This window comes from Mustelus asterias, chromosome 12, assembly GCF_964213995.1.
Source record: "Mustelus asterias chromosome 12, sMusAst1.hap1.1, whole genome shotgun sequence".
NCBI lineage: Eukaryota > Metazoa > Chordata > Chondrichthyes > Carcharhiniformes > Triakidae > Mustelus > Mustelus asterias.
Window position 1 is genome coordinate 105,079,208 of NC_135812.1, and position 22,617 is coordinate 105,101,824.

General features: G+C 42.7%; 1 protein-coding gene across 3 annotated transcripts in view; it reads left to right on the forward strand.

Annotated features, from left to right (window-relative positions):
* Positions 1-22,617, forward strand: part of cep112 (centrosomal protein 112) — a 483,816-nt gene that overhangs the window by 38,779 nt on the left and 422,420 nt on the right. For 2 of the 3 annotated variants that reach the window (XM_078226010.1, XM_078226011.1), the window contains exon 5: positions 11,255-11,279. In XM_078226010.1, coding sequence (XP_078082136.1) covers positions 11,255-11,279 — 25 coding nt within the window. Of the gene's footprint in view, positions 1-11,254; positions 11,352-22,617 lie in introns of all 3 variants that reach the window. The other variant, XM_078226009.1, reaches the window with a different exon arrangement.

Here is a 22,617-nt window from a genome sequence, read left to right on the forward strand (position 1 = left end):
TAATGGCTGCCCCCTATAAATGGAGGTTGACACTGGTACTGCAGCCACTGTCATAAGTGCAAAAGCCATTTAAACATCTCCAGAAGGAACAGCAGCCTTTAAGCCTTAGTTATTCTGAGGCTATTTTGATGACATATACTGGAGAGACACTGAAGATAGTGAGAACAACCTCCATGCCTATAGGAACCAGTCAGCTCAGCTACCCATCATGGTGATTGAAGGACAGAGACTTAGTCTCATGGGACAGGACTGGTTAAAATAAATAAAACCAGACTATCTGGAAATATTTAATGTCGAGGATGGGGGGGGGGGGATTCACAGAATTCCTATTTAAATATCAGGAGGTATTTCAGCGAGAACTGGGTTTGATAAAAGGGATTAAAGCTAAAATTTACCTAAACCTTGAGGCTACGCCTAGCTGTTTTGAGTATGCCCAGTGTGTTACACCAGAAAGTAGAGGTTGAACTGAAAAGGTTGGAAGACCTGGGCAGCATCAAGCCTGTGCAGTTTTCTGAACGGGCCACACCAGTTGTTCCCGTATTGAAACCAGACCATATCGTGGGAATCTGCGGGGACTACAAACTAATGGTAAACAGGGGAGCTCTGCTGGATTGTTAGCCCATTCAGAGGATGGAGGTCCGCTATGATAAGTTAGCAAATCAAATCAAATCAAAGTCATGCTTATCAACAGCTGGGACTGGAAGAGGACACCAAAAAAGTTAGTTACATCAGTACACCGACTACCATTTGCTGTCTTATCAGGCCGTGCGCACTATGGCGAGCTTGTTACAAGGAATCCTCAAAGCGTTGATGTATTTGGATGATGTCCTAATTACAGGTGTGTCTCCTGAAGAACATGGCGCAAACCTGGAGGAGGTCCTAAAGAGGTTAATGGAAGTTGGCATGTTTAAAATGTGAGGAATGTACTTGTTCAAGCTGAGGAGGCTGCGAACCTCAGTTTTAAAGTACATGCAAAGGGGTTGCATCCCCCTCGAAGACGAGGTGAAAGCTGTTGAGGGTGTGCCGGTGCCTAGGAATGTGGCAGAACTGAAATCCTTCCTAGGAATGGTCAGTTACATTCGGGGACCAACCCCCCCTCCGCATCGCCATACGCAGCTAGAGCATTTCTATCCCATGGAATGGCAGAGAGGCCAACGCTGTTTGCTTTGCAGATGCTGAGAATAAATACTGACAAATTGACAAAGAAAGCAGTCATTTACATGGTGATGAAATTTCACCATTACATCTACAGACGACACTTCCCCGTCATGGAAGACCATAAGCCATTGTTAGAGCTTTTCCCGGAGGATAAACCAGTGCCACCTATTGCCTCGACCAGGGTACAGAGATGGACCTTATTGCTGGCAACTTAGAACAATGCCCTCCCTCCAGCATAGGCTGAAAACACACCTCAAATGCAGATGCACTTAGCTGCCTCCCACTGCTACAGACCATACCATCGCCACCTGTTCCAAAGGAGATAGTATTACCCTGGAATTGTTTTGAATGCCCTGCTCGTTTCAGCAGCCCACATTAAGTCATGGACCGATAGGGACACATTGCTGTCGAAGGTTATGAAAGTGGTACTGACGATGGTACTTCGACAAAGCAGACCAACTATCGCCTTATTCTTTTTAAAAGTTTATTTAAAAGTTTAGCCATCACAAGTCGGCTTACATTAACACTACTATGAAGTTACTGTGAAAATCCCCTAATCGCCACTCTCCGGTGCCTGTTCGGATACACTGAGCGAGAATTTAGCATGGCCAATGCACCTCACCACGTCTTTCGGACTGTGGGAGGAAACCGGAGCACCAGGAGGAAACCCACGCAGACACGAGGAGAATGTCCAGACTCTGCACAGACATTGACCCAAGCCGGGAATTGAACCCAAGTCCCTGGCGCTGTGAGGCAGCAGTAACCACTGTGCTGTCCTCGCAATGCAGGGATGAGATAACCTGCAAAGATGGGGTTGCTATTGTGGGAGGGCCAGTTACATGATGTCCATTGTGGCCAGAGTAGAATGAAAGCGTTGGCCCAAAGCTATGTCTTGTGGCTTGGCATTAATAGAGAAATGGAACAAATGGTTGGGCAGTGTGAAAGTTGTCAGACCCAGCAAACATTACCGCCACAAGCGAACATGCAACCCTGGGAGTGGCCAGACTGTCTGTGGTTGCGGCAGCATGTAGATTTGTTGGGACTTTATGGGGCACATGTTTCTAATCCCAGTAGACGCCCATTCCAAGTTGTTGGACGTTCTGCTCATAGGATCCATCACAGCTACATCTACCGTTGATAAACTGAGGTAGATCTTTGCGGTACGTGGACTTCCCAAAGTGTTGGTTTCGGACAAGGAATGGCATTCATGGCTGACAAATCTTAGGTATTCGTCATGTCAGGACTGCCCCCTATCATCTTGCCTCAAATGGGTTGGTGGAACAAGCTGTGCAGACATTCAAGGCTTCCTTGAAACAGGCTCATAGGTTGCTGCCATTGCGATTAGCAATTTTTTTGCTGTCCTACAACACTACACCTCATGCCACCACTGAGGTCGCATCTGCGGAATTGCTAATGGGTCGGCATCTGTGTACTTGTTTACTTTTCCCAAATTTGTCGGGGCGGGTGGAGGGCCATGCAAACCTCTCAGAAATCATGACTGTCTGAAAGGACTACATTTCCACTCCATCTGACGAAGGAGCAGTGCTCCGAAAGCTTATGGTATTTGCTACCAAATAAACCTGTTGGACTTTAACCTGGTGTTGTGAGACTTCTTTCTCTGAAAGGAGACAGGTTGTTTAATGTTGGCCACCATGTTTTCTGTGGCAGACCTGTCTGTGTACCAGGGAAAGTTGTGGAGAAGATGGGGCCAGTCTCATATGTGGTGGAGGCCCATGGCCATCAAGTAAAGAAGCATTTTGACCACTTACGCAGGCAAGTAGAGCCAGCTCCAGGTGACAAGCAAGTGTGCCCCTCATCAAGTTCATGTCTATCAGCCTCTGAACTGGAGATTTCGATGCCCACGGTGGGACCAAGGCCATCTCTGACTTCAGTGGCTGTGGCAGAAGAAGAGGCCGGCAAGAGCCTAGCTCCAAAGGTGGTTAGCATTTCCACTCCATCAGTGGTTCCTGTGTCATTGACTGCTGAAGAACTCCTGACAGAGTTGCAGTGTATCCCAAGTGCCCGGAGGTTTCCAAATTGGCTGACGTTATGAACTGTCTTTCCCTAGTGTCGCTTCTGTAATATTGTTGTTTGTCTGCCTCTGTGTTAACTATTTGTCTTTTTGTTTCATGAAAAGATAGTCTGAGAGATTTGGGGGGGAAGGAGTGTGGTAGTGTGGCCCCTTTAATGGGCAATCCTTCATGGGCCATGTGATCAGACCAGAACCAAAGCGTGCGAAACTGGGCCAATAGGCTGGAAGGCCGCAGTGGGAGTTAGGGTGTTGTTGGGAGTAGACCTGTATAGTTGTAGGTAGTTCTTGGAGGGGTGGCACAGTGGTTAGCATTGCTGCCTCACAGCGCCAGTAGGTCCCACCGTGGGCATCGAAATCTCCAGTTCAAAGGCTGATAGACATGAACTTGATGAGGGGCACACTTGCTTGCCTCCTGGAGCTGGCTCTACTTCGATTCCCGGTTTGGGTCGCTGTCTGTGCGGAGTCTGCACGTTCTCCCCCCTGTCTGCGAGGGTTTCCTCCGGGTGCTCCGGTTTCCTCCCACAGTCCAAAGATGTGCGGGTTAGGCAGATTGGCCAAGCTAAATTGCCCCTTGGTGTCAGGGGGACTAGCTAGGGTAAATGCATAGGATTACGGGGATAGGGCCTGGGTGGGGTTGTGGTTGGTGCAGACCCGATGGGCTGAATGGTCTCCTTCTGCACTGTATGATTCTTCTCAGCCAATAAATCTTTTAGTTTGTTACTAGCCACATCGAGTCACCTCGAGTTATTAGTCTTGCTACATTTTAATCAGATAATGTTTTATGTTTTAAGATTGTTAAAAAATGCAAAGGATAGCCCAATTTGAAGTGTGTGTTTCTTTAAGTGTTCATGCTGAAATTTTGTGTTTTGTTTTGAAGCTTTGAGATTTTAATTTCCTCACTGGGAGTCGCTCAATCTCTCTGAAGGATGACAGTGCTTTGGGGCTTCAAACTGGGCTTGGCTTGTTTATTTTGCTGCAGTTCAAAGGAGATGAAGATTTTTTTCCCTGTGCATCGGTCAGTTTATTTTGAGCATGCTGGAAAGAAGGAGCAGAAGAGAACTTAAAACCTGTATCAGATTTAAGAACTATTGGCATTGGATCACACACAACATTCATTATCCTGGGAGCCAACACTATGCAAAGAAAATCTGCATGGTTTTCCAAAAACAAATGGGTTGTATACGATGCCACAAATAACCAGTTTTGTCCCTGTTTGTGTTATGGACAATACATAACTTCAATATATTTTCTTTAGGAAATGCAACGGCCAGTTTGCAAAGCCTTCAATAACCTTAACCTTTAGAACTGTTCTACATTTCAATGACTGCTGTTTACTCTCTGGAGGGAAAAATTAAATATGCTAATTTGATAGTTAAAAATGGAAAGAAAAATCATGTAATTTTTAAGTTAGCTTTCATTAACGTGAGGCTAAAATTGTTCTTTTTTTAATATTGCAGTTTGAATATTGTAGATGCAATTTATAGTCTTGACTTGTTTTGTGGGATGCTGATGGGTGGAATCATAGAATCCCGACAGTGCAGAAGGGTAAAAGAACTATCAAGTGACTTTAGTATTTAAGATGTGTTAATGAATTCTGAGCAGGCTGGATTTGATTTATAAAGAAGGGAATCTCAACCTTCCATATTCCCCTTTTCTCTTCCTGTGCAGGATTCTCTGGCAGTGACCTGTTCTTGGGGCCCTGCCAATCTTCTCAACCAGCTGGCTCACGGATGACTCTCCATTTTGATTTTTACTCCTCTTCATGAGGAATTATAGATGTAAGATTAGGAACTCTGGTACTGCACGTTTCTTCTCTCAAGCACAGCTTTAACCAAGTCACTTCCCGCAGCCTTAACTTTAATTTTACCTCTGCATTCAATGCTTAGAGGTAAGCATTTGTGCTATAAAATAAATGCAAATCCCAATGTCTTAAAATTTGAATAGAATTTCACTCGCATTGAGAAATAAGGCACTGGCAAACTGTGCACATGTTCATTTCACTTTTCTGTTAGATGTTGCGCATCACCACAGTGATATTGTTCAAATTGACCTTTTGGGTTTTCGTTGTACCTCTGGGCAAATAAAGAAATCTTGCTGCAGTCAGTGATTAAAAGCATTGTCCACTGTTGTCCTGAGCCATATAGATCAGGGATCTCCCAAATTAACTCCTCAATAGACTTCAGGAAAGCAGAAACAAACTAGTGAAGTGGGCAGGTGGAATTGAAGACATTGAAGTGATTTAGTAGGAAGAATGAAGAGTGTCAATATAACAAAAGTAATTTTAAGGGAATGGAGATTCCTGGAAGTGTAGACGCACGATCTTTGAAGATGGCTGGATAAGTTGAGAAGTCGGTGAAAAAAATACTCAATCCTTTGCTTTATTAACAGAGGAAAAAAATACAAGTTATCCTAAGCCTTTATAAAATACTGGCTCGGCTCCATTTGAGTATTGGTCCAATTCTGAGCACTACTTTATTTAAGGAACATGTCAACGCCTTTGAAGAATTTATTGGATATTTTCTACAATGGTACTAGTGATGCTGGATTTCAAAAGTTTGTTCTTGGAGCAAAAAGGATTGAGGAGAAACTTGATAAAACTATCCTGGTCTTGAAGGGCTTTGGTAGAGTAAAAAAGGAGAAACTGTTTCAGCAGGGCTGACAGTCAGAGGACACACATTTAAGGTAATAGGCAAAAGAACTAGAGGCAAGGTAATTTTTCTTATACTGTGAGAGTTGTGATTTGGAATACGTTGCCTGAAAGGGCGGTGGAAGCAGATTCAGTCGTAACTTTCAAAAAGGAATTAACTGAATGATTGAAAGGGATAAATGTGCAGGACTTTGAAGGACAGGGCAGGCTGAATAGGACTACATGAATAACTCTTGCAGCGAGTCAACATGAGCATGTTGGTGGGTTTCATTGGTCAGAACATTGAATACAGGAGTTGGGACGTCTTGTTGAAGTTGTACAAGACAGTGGTAAGGCCACACTTGAAATACTGTGTGCAGTGCTGGTCACCCTATTATAGAAAGGATATTATTAAACTAGAAAGAGTACAGAAGAGATTTACTAGGATGCTACCAGGACTTGATAGTTTGAGTTATAAGGAGAGGCTGGATAGACTGGGACTTTTTCTCTGGAGCGTAGGAGGGTTAGGGGTGATCTTATAGAGGTCTATAAAATATTGAGGGGCACAGATCAGCTAGATAGTCAATATATTTTCCCAAAGGTAGGGGAGCCTAAAACTAGAGGGCATAGGTTTAAGGTGAGAGGGGAGAGATACAAAAGGGTCCAGAGAGGCAGTTTTTTCAGAGGGTGGTGAGTGTCTGGAACAAGCTGCCAGTGGTAGTAATAGAGGTGGGTACAATTTTATCTCTTAAAAAGCATTTAGACAGTTACATGGGTACGATGGGTATAGAGAGATATGGGCCAAATGTGGGCAATTGGGACTAACTTCGGGGTTTAAAAAAAAGGGTGACATGGACAAGTTGGGCCGAAGGGCCTGTTTCCAAGCTGTAAACCTCTATGACACTATGTTGGGTCAAATGTTCACTTTCTGTGCTAAATCATTCAGTGATTCTATAATCATGCTATTAGCTGATTTCAGTCATGGTAATAGGGGTGCTGTGATTGGTAAATGTGTCCATAGGCTAATTAAAGGAAAGATCGGACATAGTTCTTATTTCCATTTATTATCTAGTGGCCTCTATGGCAAGGCAGCTCAAAGGTCATTGACCTGAAGTACTAACTCTTTTTCTCTCTCTGGATGCTGACTGACCTGCAAAGTATTTCCAATATCTTTGCATTTGTGGAGAGGTTGATAAATGACACAATTAGTGGCAGCAGGGCTGAAGTAAGAGTGAAGAGGGTTAATGTTAGAGGTAAAAATAAGTTACCTTTCTGAGGGAGAACATTAAATCATAAGCTCAGCTGGGGGTTGAATAGGATATCAGTTGTGGGTTAGTGGTGGCACTCTCTCTCTTCTGAGTTAGCACAATGCAAGTACAAATTCCACTCCACGATTGACACTTCAATGTAGTACTGAGGGGAATGCTACACTGTTGGAGGTTCCATCCTTTGGAAAGAAGGTTTAACCGAAGCCCCCACCTGCTCCTTCGAGTGGATGTGTAACATTCCATGGTACTATATTGAAAAAGAGCAGGGCAATACGCCTTGGTGTCTGTCCAATGTTTATCTCTCAGCCAACATCATGAAAACAGATTATCTGATCATTATCACATTGCTGTTTGTAGATTTGGAGTGGACAAATAAAGAAATCTTGCTGCAGTTGTACGGGGTTTTGGTGAGACTGCATCTGGAGCATTGTGTGCAGTTTTGCTCTCCACATTTAGGAAAGAGGATACACTTGCATTGGAGGCTTAAGGCGAACGTTCACTAAATTGCCCCCTGGAATGAGGGGGTTGGCCTACGATGAGAGGCTGAGTAAATTGGGCTGATGTTCTCTGGTGTTTAAAAGAATAAGAGAGGATCTCAATGCAACCAGTAGAATTCGGAAGCGGCTCGATAGGGTGGCCACTGTTTCTGTTGGTCAGGGAATCCAAAACACGGGGGCCAGTCTCAGCATAAGTGGCCTAAGACTGAGATGAGGAAAAACTTCTCAAAGGGTTGTAAATTTTTGGAATTCTCTACCCCGGAGGGTTGTGGATGATCCACCGTTGAATATATTTAAGGCTGAAATAGACAGACGTTTGGTCCCTCAGGGAATTGAGGGATGTGGGGAGGGGTCGGAAAAGTGGAGCTGTAGCCCAAGATCAGCCATGATCGTATTGAATGGGGGAGCAGGCTCGATGGGCTGAATGGTTTGTGTGTGCAAATTGACTGTTACATTTCCTACTTTACAACAGTGAGTGACTAGATTTTGGAAGAGCTTCATTGTCTGTAAAACATTTAGTCTGAGGTTGCAAAAGGCGCTATATAAATGCAAGCCTTTTTCTTTCTTTGAGATTGTAAAAATCTGATTAAGCCTGGCACAACGGCAAAGGAATGGGATTGGTGTTGAGATGGGATAGTTGTATAAGGAAATTGTTGCATCTGTTTAGCTTTGTACATTTTAAATCATCAGTGCATCATGGACAAGTTCAGTTTTACAGCTGGGTTTAATTATGGGATGCCCCATTGACTGCATTTTATTATTGAAGTGCTTTCTGATGGCTGACATGTCCTAAGCTTGCAGGAATTAAGTGGATGCGCACTATTTTTTATTTTTTTCTTACAGTTTAACGTTTATTGATGTTTGCAACATTCTGAGATGAGCAAAAGTTGAATTCTTAATTATTCATAGAAAAAGCACAATGGAAAGTGAAGTATTTTATAGATATCACATTTCTGAATTTAATTCCCCCCACATCTCGCTCAGTGACTGGCACTTCTCCGCTCTCACAGAACTCTTCACGTATTCTGTAGGATGTTGTCGGAGAACGTGTTTCAGCATTCCCAGAAGGGAAGCCTTCCTTGATTGGTTAGTATGTTTCCCCTGTGCCTCCTTGTTAAATCTGATCTGGATGGGTCAGAACTTCACCCTTTACTGAAATCCTGCAATTTCCAGTGAAAATCCAGAATTTCACAGTAACTTCATTGCAGTGTTAATGTAAGCCTTACTTGTGACCAATCAATAAACTTTAACTTAACTTTACTTTAAATTCTGCATTGTACAGACAGTGCTATTGGTATTTAAATGTGTCTGGTATTTCTTAGGATAAAAATGTGAAATTAATTTTAATTATGTGTCGACTGCATGTGAGAAATTATAATAGCTATTGGATTCTGCCTAGCACACACAGACAGACACACATATAGAATCATAGAAAAGAAATCATAGAAACCCTACAGTACAGAAAGAGGCCATTCGTCCCATCGAGTCTGCACCGACCACAATCCCACCCAGGCCCTACCCCCATATCTCTACATATTTATCCACGAATCCCTCTAACCTACGCATCTCCTGAAACTAAGGGCAATTTTAGCATGGCCAATCAACCTAACCCGCACATCTTTGGAGTGTGGGAGGAAACCGGAGCACCCGGAGGAAACCCACGCAGACACGAGGAGAATGTGCAAACTCCACACAGACAGTGACCCAAGCCAGGAATCGAACCCAGGTCCCTGGAGCTGTGAAGCAGCAGTGCGAACCACTGTGCTACTGTGCCGCCCAAATACATGCATATATACAAGCGTGCGCATGCACAGGCACAGACACACACAAGCACACATGCACAGGCATAGCCACATGCACAGACGCAGATGCACAGACACACACGCACAGACACACATTTAAGGTAATGAAATGCCCCAAGGTGTTGCCCAGGAGCATTATAAAACAAAATACCACACACAGCCACATAAGGGGATATTTGGTTAGATGATGGAAACTTGGTCTAAGGTTTTAAGGAGGAAATCAATGTAAAGAGGCAGAGAATGTTATTTTAGAACTTGGGGCCTAAGTAAGGCACAGCGCCAATGGTGGAGCAAATAAAAGTAGGGATGTCAAGAGGTATGAATTGGAGGAGTGCAGGTATATCGGAGGTTTTTGAGGCTGGAGGAGGTCATAGAGATAGGGAGGGGTGAGACCAGGGAGAGATTTGAAAACAAGGATGTGAATTTTAATATCAGGATGTTTCTAAACTGGGAGCCAGCATAGGTCAGCGAGCACAGGGGTGATGCGTGAATGGGAGTTGCTGAGAGTTAAGGCACAGGTAACAGAATTTGGATGGCCTAAGTTTACATAGGGTAGAGGAGACCAGCCGAGAGTGCATTGGGATGCTCAGGTCTAGTGGTAACAAAACCATGAATGAGGATTTTAGCAGCAGATAAACTGAGACCGGGGCTAAATATCATGTTATGGTGGTGAAAATTGGCAGTCTTAGTGACAGCACCAGTACAAGGTCAGAAGCTCATCTTGGGGTCAAAAGTGACACCAAGATTGTGAACAGAACTGGTTTAATCTCAGATTTTTTCCAAGGAAAGAGACAGAATCGGTATCGAGGGAACAGAGTTTGGAGCGGGGCAGAAAATAATAGCTTCAATCTTCCTAATATTTAATTGGAGGAAAATTCTGTTCATCCAGCACTGGATGTTGGTCTGATAATTTAGCAACAATGGAGAAGTTGAGAAAAGTGGTGAGGTCGCGCTGGGTGCAGTGAGCGTACATGTGAAAATTAACACTAGGCTTTCAGATGATACTGAGGGACTGCATGTAGGTGAGAAATAGGAGAGGGCCAAGGGTGGCACAGTGATTAGCACTGCTGCCTCATAGCACCAGGGACCCAGGTTCAATTCTGGCCTTGGGTCACTGTCTGTGTGGAGTTTGCACATTCTCCCCGTGTCTGCGTGGGTTTCCTCCGGGTGCTCCGGTTTCCTCCCACAGTCAGAAAGAGGTGCTGGTTAGGTACATTGACCCGAACAGGCGCCGGAGTGTGGCGACTAGGGGAATTTCACAGTAACTTCATTGCAGCATTAATGTAAGCCTACTTGTCACTAATAAATAAACTTTAACTTTGGGACACTAAGGGACAATTAAGTATGGCCTATCAACCTGACCTGCACATCTTTGGACTGTGGGAGGAAACTGGAGCACCTGGACAAAACCCACGCAGATATGGGAAGAACGTGCAAACTCCACACAGACAAATGGATTAGTGGTGAGGAAACACTATCTAATCCAATTGTGTTCATATTGGCTGATTATAGAGCTGTCGTGTCCATACCTGGACTGGTGACAAGAATGGTGATTGGTATCAAATGGAGAGAGTAACCAGAGTAAGGGAGAAACTCATTTACAAACAGAAGCTGAGCTATAAGATATTGCAACCTGCATTGGAGAATTGTGTAATGTTTTTAACAACAGCTCAAAGCTGTTCTTATCTTGACCATCATTTGACTTGCAAGACATATTTTAGTTATTAAATATAATCCTGTACTATTCATACATGGTGACAGTATGTAGGTGTTCCCCTGTATAAGATGGTTATCTTTACCCTTATGTTTCTGAGCTGTGCAATTTACATTCCTGGAATACTGATTGTTACTATTTTGTGGTTTTGTTACAGGCGAAGACACACGTACAATGGCAAGGTAACATCACATTCAAGTTCTCCAAGTCCAACACGTAGATCAGATGAAGAAAATATTACCACTAACATAACAGTAAGATAAATGAGTGCAGGTGTTTCGTTTCTAATGTTGTGTTCCTTTATTGTAAGGTTGTCATTTGTTAGGAGTTTCTCTAGGTTTGTATTAATATTCCATGTACTGACATCCATGTTATGAACATGCACATGATTCCAGGTAATCATCTGCAGGAAGGTGATAGTCCTGGCCATGAACACCATGATGGTGTCAAATGAATTGTTTGGCTGACATCTCAAGCATCTGGATGATATGTCTCATGCACCAAACCAAGATTTAGCTTCACCATGAAGAGAAAAGTCTACATGCCAAACTTCTCTTGGAAAGCCTGTTCGTGTACAACGAGGGAGAATTTAACACGGCCAGTGCATCTAACCAGCACGTCTTTCGGACTGTGGGAGGAAACCGGAGCACCCGGAGGAAACCCACGCAGACATGGGGAGAATTTGCAAACTCCACATAGACAGTGACCCAAGCTGGGATTCGAACCCGAGTCCCTGGCGCCATGAGGCAGCAGTGCTAACCACTGTGTCACTGTGTCACCCTAAGGAGATGGCTGTAGTAAAGGAATTAAGGGTTTTGGTGAGTGGGAGGGTAAGTGGAGCTGAGTCCATGAAAAGATCAGCCATGATCTTATTGGCTCAAGGAGCCAAATGGCCTACTCCTGCTCCTAGTTCTTGTGTTCTACTTGTGCAGTTTTGGGTTTGTAGTCAGGAAACCTGTTGTCTGTTTTTCTTTAAGTAGTTCTTCATATCTGAAGAATGTGAACATGATTATTAAGTCACTGGCATATTCATACTTGGCACAGCTTTCTTTTAAATTCACGATTTAAAAACTACTCTGTGTACTTAAGGTTACTGACCATAGATTTGCAGAAAAACATTGAATGCTGGGACCATGAAATGAAATCAGGAAATCTTGGAAGTACAGAGCATTGGGCAGAGAAGGAAAATGATAGGCTAATGTTTCAAATAAATCTTATGGATTTCTGGGAATTTCTGCTCTTATTGAAGTAACTACTTTCTGCTGTACTGTAAGTGGCTACTTTCTACTTTATAGACATAGAGGAGTGTTCAACAAAGTGGTTCTTTGCTGGCAGTACCTGCTCAACACCCTATTAAAATAAGTAGGAAACGTTTATACATTGTGGATAGGTCATATTTTGAGTGGAAAATGAAAAGAGGCAAAAAAAATCTGTTGTTAGTAGGGTGGTGAGGCATATGGGACACTCGCTTTTACCAATCGAGGCATCGATTACAAAAGCAGGGAAGTCATGTTGGAGTTGTACAGAACTTTGGTGAGGCCACAGCTAAAGTACTGTGTGTAGTTCTGTTTGCCATGTTATAGGAAGGATGTGATTGCACTGGAGGGGGTGCAGAGGGGATTCACCGGGATGCTGCCTGGGATGGAACATTTAAGTTATGAAGTCAGGTTGGGTAGGTTGGGTTGTTTTCATTGGAGTAGAGAAGACTGAGGGGGCGACCTGATTGAGGTGCACAAGATTGAGGGATGTGGACAGAGTGGATAAGGAGCAGTTGTTCCCCTTAGTTGAAGGGTCAGTCACGAGGTGACATAGGTTCAAGGTGAGGGGCAGGAAGTTTGGGAGGGGATGTGATGAGAAACCTTTTTACCCAGAGGGCGGTGACGATCTGGAATGCGCTGCCTGGGAGGGTGGTGGAGGCGGGATGCCTCCCATCCTTTAAAAAAGTATCTGGGTGAGCACTTGGCACGTCATAACATTCAGGGCTATGGGCCAAGTGCTGGCAGATGGGATTAGGTAGGAGTTCAGGTGTTTCGAATGTGTCAGTGCAGATTCGATGGGCCGAAGGGCCTCTTCTGTGCTGTATAATTTGATTGTCCATAAAATACTGTGGAATTAAAAATGCTCTGTAAATTGTATATTTCTTCAATTGTGCAAAAGATCAATTGACAGAAATTTTAAGATTTGGCACAGTATCATACTGCAGAGTTCACACCCTGCGGTTTCCCCCTCTCTCGTGCTCCCTCTTCCATGGTGGCTGGTTAAACTTGGTTGAATGTCACAGGTTTATATTGCTCAGTTGAGATAGTGAATAAGGTGAGGACATTAGAAGGCGGATTATGCACTTCCTAGCGTTACAGAATTATATCGACAAAAGTCTGAGCTTGTCATGTAATCAGGGCTGGGGTGTGGAGTGACTAACTGGTAGGGCTGAGAGTATATAAATCTTTTAAAAAGCTAATATTTTCCAGATTTTGCAGGCATAAAAAGAGGTGCAGTGCTTCAGAAAAAGGTATTTCACCACTCGGGTACAGTTGTGGTGCTAGTATTCTAAACAAAAGTGTGATTCACAGTGGACATCATTACTTGTGCTGTTAACACTCTCTGTATGGTCAAGTTCATCAAACAAGAGCTTGTACGTGATTGGAATTCGTGACTTCCCTTTAAAATGCATTTTAATGTTGTCACTTTATTGGGGGGATGTAATTTATTGTTTACTAATTACTCTTAGAGAGGTTAGAAACTAAAAAAGACTGGAAACACTTGGCAAATCTGGCAGCATCGATTGATGATTCAGGTCTGTAACCCTTCGTCAGAGAGGGAGCTCCGAAGCTACCTAATCCCGTCTCCTGTGTGCAAGACTGGAGTGAGGGAAGAACAGATAAAGTTAAGCATTGTAGTTAAACGCATCTAACCTGAGGCTGGGTTCTTCAATAGGTGAGTAGTATTTTGCCACAGCACTATGGTTAAATGAGTATTCTAGCCTGATTTCTGGGGGATTTTAAGTGCTTGGGGATGGGAGATGCGGTCGATTAAAACTTTGCCCTTCACTCGAGGATGTGGGCCAGATTGATAGCTTTTCAGATTGTTACAGATCCAAGTGAGGTGAGTTTGAGGAGGTTGTATCCACTTCCCAGTGAATGACTGTGGCACAGGGCTGATCACAGGGCACGGTAGCACAGTGGTTAGCACTGCTGCTTCACGGCTCCAGGGACCTGGGTTCGATTCCCGGCTTGGGTCACTGTCTGTGTGGAGTTTGCACATTCTCCTCGTGTCTGCGTGGGTTTCCTCCGGGTGCTCCGGTTTCCTCCCACAGTCCAAAGATGTGCGGGTTAGGTTGATTGGCCAGGTTAAAAATTGCCCCTTAGAGTCCTGAGATGCGTAGGTTAGAGGGATTAGTGGGTAAAATATGTGGGGGTAGGGCCTGGGTGGGATTGTGGTTGGTGCAGACTCGATGGGCCGAATGGCCTCCTTCTGCACTGTAGGGTTTCTATGATCATAATGTAACAACTGTTGACATTAAATTGGGATTTGATTTCAAAAGATGCAGAGATGCCTGCTGTAGAAAACACCAGCAGTTGCACTTCTGAAGTTAGGATTATAAGAACATTAGAAAATATAATTATGTAAATACAAATTAGGAGTAGGCCCCTCGAGCCTGCTCCACCATTCAGTAAGATCATGGCTGCTCTGCTTGTGACTTCAACCCCGCATTCCTGCCTAGCCCTGATAACCTTTCATCCCCTTGTTAATCAAGAATCTATTGAGTTGTGCCTTCAAAATGTTCAAAGTCTCTACTTCCTTTGCCTTTTGAAGAAGTTTCAGAGACTCACGACCCTCTGAGAGGAATTCTCTTTGGCTCAGTCTAAAATGAGTGATCCCTTATTTTTAAAAAGTGACTCGTTCTGAATTCTCCAGCAAGAGGAAACATCGGCTTCACATCCACCCTGTCAATATCCCTCAGGATCTTAAAAGTTTCAAACAAGTTGCCTCTTACTCTGCTAAATTCTAGTGGATACAAACCTAACCATTCCAACCGTTCCTCATAAGACACCCTGCTCATTCCTGCTATTAGTCCAGTAAACCTTCTCGGACTGCTTCCAATACATTTACATCTTTCTTTAAATAAGGAGAACAATATTGTGCATAATACTCCAGATGTGGTTTCTCCAATGCCCTGTACAACTGAAGCATAACCTCCATACTTTTGTAATCAATTCCCTTCACAATGAACAGTCACATTCTGTTAGCTTTCCTAATTACTTGCTGGATCTGTCTAGCCTTTTGTGATTCATGCACTAGGACGTCCAGGTCCTTCTGCACTTCAGAACTCTGAAATCTTGCACTATTTAGATAATAAGCTTTTTTATTCTTCTTGCCAAAAGGGACAATTTCACATTTGCCCTTCTACTCCATTTGCCAGGTTTTTACCACTCACTATGTCCCTTTGTAGCCTTCTTATGTCCACTTCACAATTTACTTTCCTATCTATGTGTCATCAACAAATTTAGCAACCATGCCTTCAGTCCCTTCATCCAAGTCATTTATATAAATTGTAAAATGTTGAGGCCTCAGTGATCCCCATGGCACTCCACTCGTCACATCTGCTAACTAGAAAAAGACACACTTATGACAAGTCTCCTTCTGTTAGCTAGCTAATCTTCAATCCATGTTATCCCCTATTTCATGAGCTTTTATTTTACGCAGTCATATGTAGTCATTAGAGCCATCTTGCTGTATACAAACTGCTTAATAATATCAGCCTTACAACCCAATCACACTCAGAAGCAGAGATTTAACCTGCTGTTTTTTAAGGAACTAATTGACTTAGGAAATTTCTTCCGTGTGTTTATTAGGCAGATGGGGGAAACCAGTTCTAATTTCTAGACTTTCTTCACTTTTGATTCAATAGAAAGAAGGAAGAACTTGCATAACATAGCATCATTGATATCTTCAAGATGCAAGGGCTTCACGCTCATTAAGTTGTTTGAAGTATGGACATGGATGTAATGTCAGCAAATGTTGCAGCCAATTTATGAACTGTAAGGTCCCACAAGTATCAGTGAATAACATATACCCAGAAAATCTTCTTTTATGTTGTTGGATGAGGGATAAATTTTGGCTAAGACACCAGGAGAACATTCTTGTCTTTCTTTGAAAACCACAGTGGTGCCTTTTACATCTTCTTGAGAGGACAGACCGAGCTTTGGTTTAATGCCTCATTCTAAAGATGATGGATGGAATCTTTCTGCCACGGGAATCATAGTGGGCGGGACAGGACCATGCAAGGATCTGTTGACCTCTGGCGGGATTTTCCGGTCTTAGGGCGAGGCCAAAGACCAGCACTGCCTCTGTGCTGCACCAGTGTCAATCTTGGTTACAGAATCTTTGGATTGGGGCTTGAACACACAACCTTCTGTCTCGGGGGAGAATACCACTGAGCCAAGCTGACAAAAATAAAATTCATTTTTAGAATGCCTCTAGATAATTTAGGGCCACAAGTGCTTGAATTATTCTTTCTACTCTTATCAGAACTTACTATATGCTTTTCAAGGTAGGATGTCCAAACTGCATGCACTTTTGGTATGGGAATTGCTTACACAGAAAACTGTTGGCTGAACTGATAGCTAAGTAGTTTCTTCCTCTGCCTGAGGTTTTAAAAAATATCCATTCTTGGAATCTTTTTTAAAATTTAAAGTTTATATATTAGTGTCACAAGTAGGCTTACATTAACACTGCAATGAAGTTACTGTGAAAATTCCCGGCGCCTGTTCGGGTACATTGAGGGAAAATTTAGAATGGCCAATGCACCTAACCAGCACGTCTTTCGGACTGGGGGAGGAAACCAGAGCACCCGGAGGAAACCCATGCAGATACCTGGAGAATGTGCAGAATCCACACAGACTGTGACTCAAGCCGGGAATTGAACCTGGGTCCCTGGCGCTGTGAGGCAGCAGTGCTAGCAACTGTGCCACCGTGCTGCCCATATGGGCATCAGTGGCAGTTGTCCTTGGGAAGGTGATAGTATGCTGCCTCCTCCTTTCACTGCTGCAGTCCAGTGATGAAGATATTTCCACAAAGCTGGTAGATCAAGAGTTCCAGGATATGGACTTGCTATGAATATTTCTGTTCATCATTTCCTCCTTTCTGGCTTCAGTGTTTAGAATAAGACAATAAAGATTGAGTTAATCGAAAGGGGATTAAAATGCTCTTTAGAACTAATCCGTATGTAGCCTGATGACCTGTGAAACTAGAATAAAATAGGTTTCCGTCAAATCCCTGATGCAATCACATACCCGAGCAATATGTTTCCAATATCAACTTAAAAAGAAAGACCTACATTTATATAGTACATTTCACACCCTCAGCATATCCCAAAACACTCATAGCCAATGAAGTACTTGGAAGTGTAGTTACTGTTGTAATGTAGGAACATGGCATCAAATTGACTCGAAAGTGAACTGGACTAGCGATATAAACACTACAAAAGCAGGTCAGAAGTTAGGAATTTACAGTGAGTAATTCACCATCTGACTCCCCTAAGCTTATCCACCATCTACAGGGCACGAGTCAGGAGTATGATGGAATACTCTCCACTTACCTGGATGAGTGCAGCTCCAACAACACTCGAGCTCAACATTATTCGGGACAAAGCAGCCTGCTTGATTGGTACCATCTCCACAAACTTCACTCCTTCCATCACCAACAGCAGTGTGTACCATCTACAAGACGCATTGCAGGAACTCACCAAGGTGTCTTCGGCAGCAGCTTTCAAACCCACAACAGCTACCTTCCAGAAGGACAGGGCAGCAGCTGCCTGAGAACATCATCACCTGGAGATTCCACTCACCATTCTGACTCGGAAATATATTGCTGTTCATTGTCACTGGGTCAAAATCCTGGAACTCCCTAGCACACTGTGGATGTACCTACACCTCGGGGACTGTAGAAGTTCAAGAAGGCAGCTCATCACCACCTCGAGGGCAATAAATGCTGGCCTAGTTAGTGACACCCTCCTCATGTAAATGAATTTTTTAAAAAAAGCTAAGTTGCCTATTGCAAGCTCCCATGGAGACCACTGTAATAACTTAAAAGTGAAGTTGATAAAAGGCTGATTGACCAAGTCATTGGAGATAATTTCCTGCTCTTCAAAATAGTGCTGTTTACCACCACCTGAGGCAAGAAAAAGGTCCTCAGTTTAACATCTCATCCAAAAGATAATATTCTCTCTGTGCTGCACTGAAGAGTTAGCCGAGGTTTTTGTGCTAAAGACTTGAACTTCAAATGGTTCAATTTGACTTGCGGCATTGATGGACGTTTCTAGATTACAATCCAGACACACGGGCTGGAATTTCCCAGCCATTCACACAGTGGAGGCATCTTGCCATTGGCTGCTGGTGGGATTTTCCAGTCCCGCCGAAGTCAATGGCAGTTTGCATGGCTTGCCCGCCCTGGCATTGTAGAACCCATAGTGGGGGTCAACTTCAGCGGGACTGAGAGATCCCACCGGCTGCAATTCCACCCAATGAATCTTATTCTATGTAGAATGATGTGGCACAGCTTTCCCCAAATTAGTTTAGTCATTTTATATGTACAATATATATTTTTTATATATGTTGTACTTTTAATTTGATAGGCAGCTAAAACAAAGCTCCTGTTATCTTAAACTTATATATTAGAGTTCTAAAGCTTCATTCACTTATTGATGTTTTGTGGATGAACAACAGTGTCTATTTTATTTTTAATTTTGCTAAGCTTTACGGCACAAGATATTAAAAATGTTCCCTGTTTGATGAAGGACAAAAATACTGTTGTCTTTATACTCGGTGCAGATCAGTAATTGAATTGGAAATCTTTTTGGCCTGTATATTTAGTACACACTGTGTGATGTATTTATCCACAAGAGGTATTTGAGGACGTGCACACAGTATTCTAAATATGGGCTTGCCAATGAGTTATATCAGATAAAAATAACTTGTTTTGAACTTTGATCAAATGCCCTTGAAAACCATCCTACAACTTGATTACCTTGTGAAGAAATCCTTAATAACTGAACTACAAATCCTCTTTGTTCCCACTTTTGCTGTTGTGTATCCATTAATAAATAGTATCTGGCAAAATGGCACAAGTTAAAGAGAATCCTGCATCTGGTGCATGCAATAGTTCATTTAACCATTCAAAATGGATGACTTCCATTCTTATTTGTAATATTTCTCCTCCACGATCTTCCTCAACACCGGTGCCCCACAAGGCTGTGTCCTCAGCCCCCAACTATACTCCTTATACACCGATGACTCTGTGGCCAAATTCCCCTCCAACTCAATTTTCAAGTTTGCTGATGACACCACTGTAGTGGGTCAGATCTCAAACAATGATGACATCGAGTACAGGAATGAGATAGAGAAGCTGGTGAACTGGTGCGACGACAATAATCTCCCCCTCAATGTCAATAAAACGAAGATGATAGTCATCGACTTCAGCAGGCGTAATGGAGAACATGCCCCTGTCTACATCTATGGGGACAAAGTGGAAATGGTCGAGAGCTTTTCAGGTGTCCAGATCACCAACAACCTGTCCTGGTCCCCCCATGCCAACACTACGGTTAAGAAAGCGCACCAGCACCTCTACTTTCTCAAAAGACTAAAGAAATTTGACATGTCCGCTATGACTCTCTCCAACTTTTACAGATGCACCATAGAAAGCATTCTTTCCGGTTGTATCACAGCTTGATATGGCTCCTGCTCTGCCCAAGACAGCAAGAAACTACAAAGGGTCGTGAATGCAGTCCATCACTCAAACCAGCCTCCGCTCTATTGACTCTGTCTACACTTCCTGCTGCCTTGGCAAAGCAGCCAGCATAATTAAGGACCCCACTTACCCCGGACATTCTCTCTTCCACCTTCTTCCGTTGAGAAAAAGATACAAAAGTCTGAGGTCGCGTACCAACCAACTTAAGAACAGCTTCTGCCCTGCTGCCATCAGACTTTTGAATGGGCCTACCTCGCATTAAGTTAATCTTTCTCTACATGCTAGCTAAGACTGTAACACTACATTCTGCACTCTCTCCTTCCCTTCTCTATGAACGGTATGCTTTGTCTGTAGAGCATGCAAGAAACAATATGTTTCACTGTATAGTAAGTAATACATGTGACAATGAATCAAATCAAATTTTCAACTATGGTAGATAATTGAACCGATTTAGGTGATTCATTGATGGTGAATATAAGCTTGAAGGCACAATTGATTTTTTTTAATAGAGAGCACACTGTCTACCTCGAATAAACTCAAATGAATATCGAATTAGCTCTGACGAAGGGTCATCTAGACTCAAAACATTGGCTCTATTCTCTCTCCACAGATGCTGTCAGACCTGCTGAGGTTCTCCAGCATTTTCTGTTTTTGTTTCGGATTCCAGCATTCGCAGTATTTTGCTTTTATCGAATGAACATTCTTTCCAAATCATTTGTAAATAAATGCTGTATTATTCCTCTGAGTCTTAGTGTCACATGGTTAATATTTAATAACAGCATAAAGTCTGCATTTCTAACCACCATATTTCTTCCAAGCTATCCAGACCCCTCATGTAGACAGTTCCTTTCCATTTTAGTTTGAATGCACTAAAAATATTAGCTGTATATAATCTTTATTGGTTGACTGACAACTGGAATTAAAACATGATTTGCAGGGATAGCTTTCCAAAGCGCACACCCATATGTTTCCAGGCTTTCCTCAGTGATTTTATTAATCCTTCAGTGTCATTGAAAACAACTGCTGTTGGGTTTCTTGCATTTTATTAGTGTAGGTTTATCTGGAGGGAGCAATTTTCAGCCATTATAAATAAAGATCATCATTTTTCTCACTTTAAAATGCCTATTTTAAAAATGAAATTGCTGAAAACTGTTTGTAATTACCCTTCTCTCACTCCCCAGCTCTTTGTACTAAGTACAGGCAACAGGAAGACAGATTCTCATTGTCCGTGAATTCATTGATAAAACAACCCCCATTAAACTTTTAAAAACCATTCTCTATATTTCGTGCTCTGGGGTTTTGCATTAGGGTTAATTAAAATTCAGGCATTTTTGCACTAAAAATACCCCGGGTATGATGTGGAATGCGTATGTTAAGAAAGTAGGAACGAGTTTGCATTTAAACAGTGCCTTCCACATCAAAGAATGTCCCAAATGCTTCACCTCAAATTAATTATTTTAACCATTGTCACTGTTACGTCAGTTGACACAGCAGCCAATTTGGGCAGTGCAAGGTCCCACAAGCTTTAATTAGATAAATTATGAACTAATCTGTTTTCATGTTGGTTGAAAGATTAATGCTGGCCACAAGATCTCTCTTTTTCCTTGACTGGTGCAATGGGATCTTTTCGAGTGCAGATGAGACCTCAGTGTAACATTTCACCCGAAAAATAGCAATGCAGCATTCCTTCAACATGGCCCTGGGATGGCAACGTAGATTACCATACTCAAGTCTTGGGAATAAATCTTGAACCCACAATCTACTAACTCCAGTGAGTGTGCTAACATTGAACCAAATTGACGCTCTTGGGTAAAAATAATCACTTGGAGTAAGTTGAGGGAGATGAGAACAGATCCTCACCTCAGCACGAGAGGACTTTAAAGAACAAGAGTATTAATTTATTTGATACTGACAATGTTGAAAAATAACAGCACTTTACGGATTCAGCTAAACCTAAAAAGTTTTGAATTGTGATTTTCAATTTGTTACCAAATTGATTTTATTTGTCCCACTTTTGTTTCTTCCACACTTATTGGTTTCTTCAAATGTTGCCATCTCCCAATTTCATACTCCTGTTAAAAAATATGGTGAAAAGTCTTGTGTATGCGTCGGTGGTTGTGGCTCCAAACATCAGAAAGTCAATCTGAAACATTCGCCGGAATTGTACCGCTCCGCCCGTCATGGAATCGGAGCAGGTGAGGGGCGGACAATGGAAACATCCGTTGATCTTTGTCTCGAGTTGAGCAAGGCTGTAAAATCCTGCCCATGAACTCTGTTCCTCTCCACGCAGATGCTGCCAGACCTGTTGAGTATTTCCAGCATTTTCTGAATTTATATCAATGCTAGTTTTCAATGGAACCATTGGAAAGTGCACCAAAGTATCTTGGTGTTAATCACCTCTAATAATTTTACTGCTCTTTAACTGTGGGAAAGGCATGAAACGCATTGTGGAGACTTCCCTGTGGGACAGTTGGGATCAGGAGCTTGCTGTGTGGGAAAAAGACACTGCCTAACCAGTGTCTTACCACCTCCTGCGATCCTTAACTTTCAAATCTTTATCAAATGAAAAGGTCATGTAAAGTTGACGTTTTGTGTTTAAACTCACATATTCCTCATTTGGAAGTAGACCTTGGAAAGCTGCACTTTCATCTAATAGCACTCAGAAGTTTGTGGGATCCTGTGTGTTGTTTCATGTTGCCTGTGAGGCCCTGTATCATTTTCCACCATCACTCAATGATAGATGTTTTAAAGAAAATTCACATCTATTAATATAAT